General features: G+C 43.1%; 2 protein-coding genes across 4 annotated transcripts in view; both read right to left on the bottom strand.

Annotated features, from left to right (window-relative positions):
* The window catches only part of LOC109393460 (protocadherin gamma-C4), a 161,371-nt gene that overhangs the window by 129,087 nt on the left and 22,555 nt on the right, over window positions 1–9,729 (bottom strand). The window contains exons 1-2 of one of the 3 annotated variants that reach the window (XM_019662812.1): window positions 4,628–7,353; window positions 1,534–1,753 (exon numbers count right to left, since the gene is read on the bottom strand). The exons of 1 other annotated variant lie outside the window; for it this stretch is intronic. In XM_019662812.1, coding sequence (XP_019518357.1) covers window positions 1,616–1,753; window positions 4,628–7,048 — 2,559 coding nt within the window. In that variant the 5' untranslated portion in view covers window positions 7,049–7,353 and the 3' untranslated portion in view covers window positions 1,534–1,615. Of the gene's footprint in view, window positions 1–1,533; window positions 1,754–4,627; window positions 7,354–9,729 lie in introns of those variants that run through there. One more of the 3 variants, XM_019662799.1, reaches the window with a different exon arrangement.
* LOC109392586 (protocadherin gamma-B2-like) overlaps window positions 9,313–9,729 on the bottom strand; it is a 2,783-nt gene continuing 2,366 nt past the window's right edge. The window contains exon 2 of the mRNA XM_019661158.1: window positions 9,313–9,714. Within this exon, the coding sequence (XP_019516703.1) occupies window positions 9,313–9,714 (402 nt within the window). The remainder of the gene's footprint in view (window positions 9,715–9,729) is intronic.

Raw genomic sequence — 9,729 nt, 5'->3', positions numbered from 1 at the left:
TCGTGGTCGAAGGCGCGCTGCGCGAACACCACCCCGCTGTGCGCGCTCACGGACACGTAGGACGACAGCGCGCGCGGCTCCAGGTCGCTGGCCACGATGGAGTAGGAGACGCGGCCGCTGGACCCCAGGTCAGGGTCGGAGGCGCTAACTTGCGCTATGGAGGCACCTGGGGGGTTGTTTTCGGCTACGCGGACCACATAAGAGGCCTGGTGGAAAACCGGAGCATTGTCGTTGACATCAGCGACCTTCAAGATGACACTTCTGCTGGAGGAAAGAGGAGGCCTACCCCTGTCAGTGGCTGTGATGGTGATGTTGTATTCTGGACTCTGCTCTCTATCTAAGGCTCCATCTGTCACCAATTTGTATGTATTCTTTGTATCTTGAAGTATTTTAAATGGGAACTTTCCATTTATTTGGCATAGGATTTCCCCATTAAATTCAGAATCTAGATCATGTGTTTTGATCAGGGCAACAACAGTCCCCAGCTGGGCATCCTCTTGTATATGTTTAGATTCAGAATCTAGGGTTATCTCAGGTGCATTGTCATTTTCATCCAAAATATCTATTTGTATTTTACAATGTGCTGTGTGACGCCCACCGTCCTTTGCTTCTACCCCTATTGTGTAGCTCTCTCTCTCTTCAAAATCCAGTGCTCCGCCAACAGTGAGTTCCCCTGTTTTACTGTCCAGCTTGAATAGTTGTCTCACTGCCTTATCAATGTTGATGAAAGCGTAGGTGATCTCGGCGTTGATACCCTCATCCAAGTCAGTGGCCGTCACCCTTAGCACAGAGGAGCCCACTGGCAGGTTCTCTTGAACACTAACCCTGTACATGTCCTGGGTGAACACTGGGGGGTTATCATTTTCGTCTGCCACAACCACCCTGATCTGGATGGTGCAGCTTCTGGCAGGCTCACCCCCATCCACGGCGGTGAGGACCAGGTGGTGGGAAGGCTGCTCCTCCCTATCCAGAGGAGCCTTCACTACCAGTTCTGGGTACCTACTGCCATCTAGGTTCTCCTTCTGGATCAAAGAGAAGTGCGGGTCTGGGCTGAGATAGTACTGCTGCAGGGAATTCACCCCTACATCTGGGTCTTGTGCGGATTCCAGAGCAAAGGTGGCTCCAGTTAGGGCCAATTCACTGATTTCCAGTTCAGTGCTATTTCGGCTAAAGGTCGGTGGGTTGTCGTTGACATCCTGAATTATCACAGTTATATGAAAAAAGTTCAAGGGCTTTTCAGCGACCATTTCGAATTCCAGAACACATGTCAACTTCTTGCCACAAATCTGCTCTCTGTCTATACGATCGCTCACAAGTAAGTCCCCGTTCTCGGTGCTCACTGTAAAGAATTTCTTCTCGGCACTAACCCGCAGGTTTCGAGCAGGCAAATCTCGCTCAGCAAGCCCCAGATCCTTGGCAAGGTTCCCCACCAGCGAGCCCCTGGCTAGCTCCTCCGGAATAGTGTAGCGGATTGGCTCCGAGAGCGCCGGGCAGAACAAAGACAGCAAGAGGAGAAAAGACGTTCGCCTCCGCCCCTCCCGACCCTGCGGTCCCCAGCGGCTTCCCATCCCTCTCCCTGCGCCTTTGCCTTACTGATTCCGAAGAGCCGCGATCTCTAAATGATCCCAAGAATTCTGAGCAGGAGCGACTCCTTGATTTGTCTTGGCCGGCAGATTCTCTGATAGAAATCTGTGCGGCGGAGAGCTAGAGAGGAGCGCACACTTCTCCCGATTCCGGGGTCCGATGGCGATTCCTTTGCGTAGGAAGGAACGGACACTTCTCTCAGTACTAGCCGACAGCGGCACCCTGCGTCTGGGCTGCAGAACTGCAGTGGTGGTTACTAAATTAGCTCCAAATAAAGAGCTGCCTAGAAGACAATTCCACTGTGTCCTGATACTCATTCTTCCCATTTGATAAGGACTTTCACACTTTAAATATTTACTATATCTTCGGTCTGGCTGTCATTTCTTTGAATTTGAAATCCATCCATCCAAATCAAGTGAATTTTACTCGTCAAAGAACAGAGGTACCTTGCTAAAGATATTTATTGGCATCATGGTGCTTTTAGTTTCCATTTACATAAAATGGTCATAATAACATCTTCCCTGCTTACCTTAGTAGAATTTAGGACCAAATAAAATAATATATAGAAAATGATACAAATGAAAGACAGTGTTGGTGATGGCAGAAGGTGTAATAAGTAAATTCTTGAAATATCAGCTTGATATGTGCTGTTATTCTACTCTATTTTCTTTTCTTTTATCTTATAAAAGTTATACATCTCAGAAAAGCTTTCAGTTTTATCCTATGTTTCACTTTCCTCTATCTTATCTTTATCATCTTCTCCCAAAATTAATTTATAGGTAGCAAGGAGATTGGTTGTCCTTATAAAATAGAAGTATGGTAAGAAGTAACACACTTACCTTTCCTTAGTTTCCAACTGTCTATTTTTAATTAAATGACTATAAATAAAAAAACTATTTCACTATTTTTATTTTTCCACACTACATTACCATTGTATTTAATTGCATTGTTTCTTCTTAAATTGCTTAACAATGTTGAGTTATTTGGATTATGGGAGTGAAGTATGAGTCCTTATAATTGTATATTCCAAAGAAAGTAATCTATGTTGCCCACTTTTCCTCAGTCCCCACCTTACTATCTGACCATCCCAACCCTTTGTTATTGACACTATTCCCTTGTCAATAAGCATGCCGATTTCCATGTTTCTGATAGATGTCTTACAATTTTAATCCCATTTCCAAACTAGAACTATCCATAAATAAATTGTTTTAACCTACATAATATATTGTCATTCTAAAATTTTACAGGTGTGTAGCAATGTTGAACTCAAAGTGGGATAGCATTAGATCTTATTTTATCCAGGATTCTAGACAAAAACTCATTGGTACCTCTATTTTACACAGACATAAAAAACACTACTGACTCAAGACTTTGTTCCAAAACATGACTGAGCAAGCGAACACTTCTATTAGTACAGGAAAGTTACCTTTTCAAAACACATATGAAACTAAAGACTCAAACATCCAAAAAAGTATACAGTATAATATATACACTCAGAGTATATGGGTCAATAATTTTATTATGTAAGGTCTAGTGAAGTTTATAGAAGTTTAAAAGGTACTTTTGCATTGCATGACAAAGTTAACTCAGGACACATACCCAAGTCTATAACCCTTTTTAAAAATCAATAATGGAAAAGTGAGTTTTCATGTAGTAGTGAATAATGTCAGTATCTATCATACAGATTCTCTTCTTACTCTTTGGATGCATTCATTATTCAGTGAATCTGCACATTTTATATTGAGGTCAGAATTGTCCATATATGAATATAATTGGATGTCCTTCAAATCAGTGCTTTAAAATGTTTAAAAATAAACCCAAGTGGCCCTTTGTTTGTTCTCAAATGTATCAATGAACCTTTCCTGTGGTCAAGTAATGTAGTCTACTAGCCCATTAATAATATTTTGTTGCCATTTTCCCCACTTATTCATACTTTGCAGCTGATGTTCAAGTTGTTGAAAGTACAAAATTTGAAAGATTTAAAAATATTTTAAAAACCTTCTGAAAATCATCTTTCACAAATCAGATGTCAAAAGTGAATAGGGTATTTCTTCCATTACACAACACATACTTATGAAATTTGAGACCCATAGACCAGAATTTCATTTAAAAAATCTATTAAGATAAGCACATCTCTGAGAAATGAGTTTTAAAATTTGAAACCATTTTAAAGTTGAATAGATTTTCCAAACACAAATCTTAGATTATTGCAATAAAGCAGAATTGTATCCTAACATTCAGGTAGATATTGATTCTGAAAAGTGAAGGAGTTACCTGTAACCACAAGATGACAGATGTATGACATATTTGAATTTAATGAATAACAGTATCTAAATCTTTGGCGATTTTGAACTGCATCACAGAATAAAGTGCAATTCTAATACTCCTCACTGATTTCTTCCCTCAACAGATAGATACACATATCTAATAATTTCATGGTTTAACCCAAACTTTCCAGATTTCAGAATGCCAGACATTATCATCACTATAAATTTAACCTGTTTTTCTGATATTTATGCAAAAGTTTTCTGTATTCTTCCACTCATTTATGCAAAAACTGTAAATTATTTCCTTATGCAAATAGCCAATATGCTAAAATGACAAAGTTGCGCAATATTCTTATAAAATATGTTCGTTATTGGTGTTTAGGCAAATATTCAAAAGAGGACATTACATCTAACAATTTGGACTAATAAAATAACTCATTCATTCATTAAGATAACTGTTCTAAGTATAAGAAAGTCTTTCAGTAAAGTGATTATATTTAACCACTTTCTTTTAAGGTACTTGTTTCATTTAAGTCTATGGATATCAGGTTTTCTAAAATATCTGTGTATTAAAAAAATAAAACATTGAACCCAAAATATAATTTGAAAATAAATGGAGAAAAGATCAATTATTAAATTAAATTAAGCTAACCTCTAAATAAAGCCAATAATGATTCACTACTAGATAATTAACTAATTTTGAATGTGGAAGAAAAATAATTGAGGAAACAAAGAACAAAATGCTCCAAGCATCCCTACTGAAAAAGAGAACTCACCTGAACAGCTTCTAGTTCTTCGTTTGCATTTATCTTCTCAGACACCAGAAGAGGTTCGCTTTTCTCACAGCTCTCATGGCTGATGAGCGTGTCCGCATAGTTGGGCTGTGGGAAGATCAGGTGACTCTTCCCTGAGTCTGCGGTGAGGGAGACCTCGTGGGAATAGGTCTGCAGGAATGCCTGCACCCCGTCCATGCCCACAAAGTGAGAGGCAGGCACACTCGTCAATCTGCCTCCGGATGCCTGGAGCAGACGTGACGTGTGCCAGCGCCTCAGTCTGAGTGCCAACAGCATGATGACAAAGGCTAGGAAGACACAGGAGACAGCTGCCACTGCCACCACCAGGTACAACGTCAAGTCTGAATCATTAGGGTTGGCAGAGGGTTCAAGGCTGCCCAGGTCGGCCAGGACGTCTGGGATGCTGTCAGCCACCGCCACAGTGAGCGTGACAGTGGCGGAGAGAGTGGGCTGGCCATGGTCCTGGACCACCACCACCAGGCTCTGTTTGAGCGCGTCTCTGTCCAGCAGGGCCCGCGCAGTGCGCACCTCACCTGTGTGCAGCCCCACGGAGAAAAGCCCTGGCTCGCTGGCCTTGAGCAGACGGTAGGACAGCCAGGCGTTCTGGCCTGAGTCTCTGTCCACTGCCACCACCTTAGTCACCAGGTAGCCCGGCTCTGCGGAGCGGGGCGCCAGCTCCACACCTGTGGAACCATCGGTGGGGAGTGTGGGGTACAGGATTTCAGGAGCATTGTCATTCCGGTCCAACACGAACAGGCTCAGTGACACATTGCTGCTAAGTGGAGGGTTTCCACTGTCACTGGCTGTCACCCACAGTTGCAATTCTGTAACCTGCTCATAGTCAAAAGAGCCCAGTGCATATAGGACACCGGTGTCAGAGTTTATGGAGACATAGGAAGAGAGAGGCGTTCCCTGAAGTGTGTCCTTGGCCAGAGAATAAGTGATCTGGGCATTGTTTCCACTGTCGGGGTCATGGGCAGTCACAGAGAAGATTGAGATACCTCTGGGGTTGTTTTCTGGGATGTAGGTGGAGTACGAGGTGTGAGGGAAGATGGGAGGATTGTCATTGATGTCTGCCACTTTCAAGGAGATGTGGTTTTCTGTAGACAGGGGTGGATTTCCATGGTCAATGACAGTTATTGTGATGTTATAATCTGAGACCTCTTCTCTGTCCAGGGCTCTCGTTGTCAATAAGTGATAGTAATTGTCAACTGACTTTTCCAATTTAAATGGTAAATTCCTGGGGATAGAACATGTAATCTCTCCATTCTCTCCAGAATCCCCATCATGTACGCTAAACAGAGCAATTACGGTTCCAGGAAGACAGTCTTCAGAGATGGAACTGGCGAGAGAGGTGAGGATCATTTCTGGGACATTGTCATTCACGTCCTGTACTGTGACCACCACTTTAGCACTGGCAAGAAGAGCACCTCCATCCTGAGCTACCACTTCCATGAGGTAGAATATGGATTCTTCATAATCCAGTGATTGCACCGTTGAGATTTCACCCAGGTTGGAATCAAGTTGGAAGGTCTCTGAAATTTTGTCTTCCTCATTGCGAAAAACGTAAGTCAGTTTCCCATTTATTCCCTCATCTGGATCCGTGGCGGTTAGTGTGAGCAGCCGAGTGCCCACAGGAATGTTCTCTGGAACACTCACTCTGTACTCCGATCGAGTGAACTGGGGTGCGTTATCGTTGGCATCGAGGACCACCACGCGGACGTGCGTAGTACTAGAGAGTATGGGTTCTCCACCATCTAAAGCTGTGAGGAGGAGGTCGTGAACAGACACCTTCTCCCGGTCCAAGGGCTGTTCCAGTACCAGCTCTGGGTATTTTTGTCCATCACTTTCACTTTTCTCATCCAGAGAGAAGTGCATGTTGGAGCTGAGCTGGTAACTCTGGAGGGAGTTCACACCGACATCCGCATCTCGAGCGAATGGAAGCACTAAGCGCGTTCCCGTAGCCGCATTTTCATTAACTTTTACTTTTACTTCCTCATCCCGGAAACGCGGAAAGTTATCATTAATATCGATTATTTCTACTTCTACTCCATAAATTTTCATTGTATTCTCAACCAAGATGTTAAAACTCACCAGACACCGCGCGCTCTGGGCGCACAGCTCCTCCCGGTCTATCCTGCCCGCGGTGACCAAGCTGCCACTTCCCGGGTTCAGAGCGAAAAGCTGCGTCCTACCTCTGGAGACGATGCGGACTCCGCGCTCCGCCAGCTCCCCGGGCTGCAGCCCCAGATCCCTGGCGATGTTGCCCACGAAGGAGCCTTTGTCCAGCTCCTCGGGAACCGAGTAGCGGATCTGCCCGGCCCTGGCTCCCCACCGCGTCCCCAGGAACAGGAAGAGCAGGAGCAGTTCTCTGCAGCCCCAACCTCTCAGAGGATCCGCCATTGCCTTCTCTCCCACCAGTTTTCTCTTAGTCCTGGTTCCAGCCTGCTGGTGCCTTATTTCTTTAAAGCCATTTCTTGTTGGAAATGGGAGAGGGGCGGTGAGTGCAAAGCTTTTTCCAGGAGCTTGGCTGGTCTGTGCGTATTTAGTGCGGAAGGAGCAGAGTCAGATCGCATCAGCAGCAGTTTCTTTCCCACTTTGGTGAACAGCGACGCTCAGAGTCCTAACCAGTTACTACACCAATTTATTTCATGAATGTTTCATTATATTTTATTTCTAATAATTTTTCTGTATCCTTCATATATTATCTCATGACACTGTTTATATTTAATATTTAATTATGAAAGAATTAAGACTTCCATAAACCCCTGAGATCAATATAATTATTAGATTCTTTTTACTTCTTTAGAAGAGTTTTATTTAATGTTCCATTAAGCCTGTGTCCTTTTATTTACCTCTTACCTACATTGAGTCCATTAGATTAGGACATTGTAATTCTTACTTTTGTAGGTTTTAAGATTTCATCTTTGAATTAGGATATATTTATAAAATGTGCCCATTTGTACATAGAATGCCAAGGAAACAAGCCTAGCTGTCAATGCACCTTTGCAAAAAGGCATACTGACTCATGCACATTGTATTAGCTGCATATGCAGAAAAAATTTATGGGCCATTTTGTTACTAGTGAGGTCTTTAAGAAAGTTCCAGTTTTTCACCCTAAGAATATGGCAGCTACACTATATCAGACTGAGACTTGGAGTTGGGTTAACTTTGCGTTCTTTATATTTTCGTGTTACCATGTCTAAATTGGAGTTAGATGTTATATAGTGACAGACTCTTGGGGGAAAATCCATATAGTTATTGTAGAGGAAAGGGCTTTAATTAATCACCCATGCAGAAAAATATGTCTATAACTTAACAGCAAGCAGGCAGCAAATAGACTTTCTATGTTGAGACATATTTAATGTTATCACTTTTATGTGGTAGCGGAAAAAGAAAAACTTCATGACTGAAAAAATGGACATTTCAAAGAGTCCATTAAGTAAGAGAAGCAATTTTTACTTAATGACACCTTCGTAAGACACTGAAGATATTCTATATCTATAATTAGAAAATTCAAAACATACAGTTTTAAGTACACAATGTGAGTATAGGTTGAAAACAATTTCTCAATGTACAATTTTCACAAAGAGCAATTTATCACTACGCATGAGAGATTTCTCCCATTTATTAAACACGTTCTTAACAGAGCTCAAACTTTGCCCACCCTTTAAAAATAGATCCGAGGAGCCCGCTGAGTGACTCAGTTGGTTAGAGCACCAGCTCTGAGCAACAGGGTCGCCGGTTCAATTCCCACATGAGCCAGTGAGCTGCGCCCCAGCGGAGCTGCTGCTGAGCTGGTGAGTGCTTGTGCTCTCAACAACAAGGTTGCCCGTTCAACTCCCATTCAGGATGGTGGGCTGCGCCACCTTCCCCTTCCCCTGCAACTAAGATTGAACATGGCACCTTGAGCTGAGCAGCCACAAGCTGCTGATGGGTGGCCAGATGGTTCGGTGTGCAACAAGGTTGCCAGTTTGACTCCCGCATGGGATGGTGGGCTGCACCACCACCCCACCCCCACTAGATTGAAAGTGGCAACTGGACTTGGAGCTTAGCTTGTGCCCTCCACAACTAAGATTGAAGGACAATAACTTGACTTGGAGCTGATGGGTCCTGGAAAAACACAATGTTCCCCTTCCCCAATTCTTCAACACTGTTCTCCTCCCCAATTCCCCAGTAAAATAAAATAAAATAAAATATTAATAGATCCGAAATCCTAAGACATTTAGTTTGTAAAGACATTTAAATTGCTGATATTCAAGTCAGTTCTACCCATGCTTCCCTGTTGACAAGCCATGACATCAGGTAAAATTCCTTTCTTTGGTTCCCAGTTTCCCAAAACTAGTGAGATGAGGAACTCTCATTACTCTGAAGTACTATAATTCTCAGAGGAAGTAAAACGAAAATTTGAGTAATAAAATTGAGTAATATGAAAGAAATAGCTTAAGATGCCAATAGTAATAAAGGGAAGTATCTCATATTGTAAAGGCTCGTAATTATGAACAAATAAATCTCACCACACATTGTATAGAAAACCGTCAAAAGTTTGGTTAGGTAGGATTAAGATAATTAGGGCAGAAAGTTGCCTAAATTCAAACCACAGGACAATGAAATATGAAATGAAGACTCCTATCCCAGTTAGGTGATTCGTTAAGAAACAGTGGAACTCAAAGTGCAAATAAGTTAATTAAATTAAAGCTCACCTTTAAAATAGTATCTGAGGCAAGTGGGCCGTCACCGTCTCCATGGTTTGTACTTGGTACCCAACAGGCATCCTCGCAGAGGAGATCCTGAGGGGGAGTCACTTCCGGGGTCACGTTGAGAAAATTAAACTCCGTCTTAGCTGATTGTGACGCAACGCACAGATTGTAGGAATAGGGCAATGTTCCCTCACTGTAATTGGGGAGCACCCCAGGTCCAGGCTTGGAACTGAGACCAGGCTGAAAGCAACTCCAGGAGGCGGGGCTGGAGGAGCTTCGAAGGCGCAGGGCCACCGCCAGAATCACCGCGAGGAGGAAAAGCACTGAGATCAAGGCCAAGGCCACAACCAGGTAAAACTGCAGCTCAGCCTGGGGGTCAGAGGG

Source organism: Hipposideros armiger, unplaced genomic scaffold (assembly GCF_001890085.2).
Source record: "Hipposideros armiger isolate ML-2016 unplaced genomic scaffold, ASM189008v1 scaffold_11, whole genome shotgun sequence".
NCBI lineage: Eukaryota > Metazoa > Chordata > Mammalia > Chiroptera > Hipposideridae > Hipposideros > Hipposideros armiger.
This window is presented reverse-complemented; position numbering and strand designations above follow the sequence as displayed.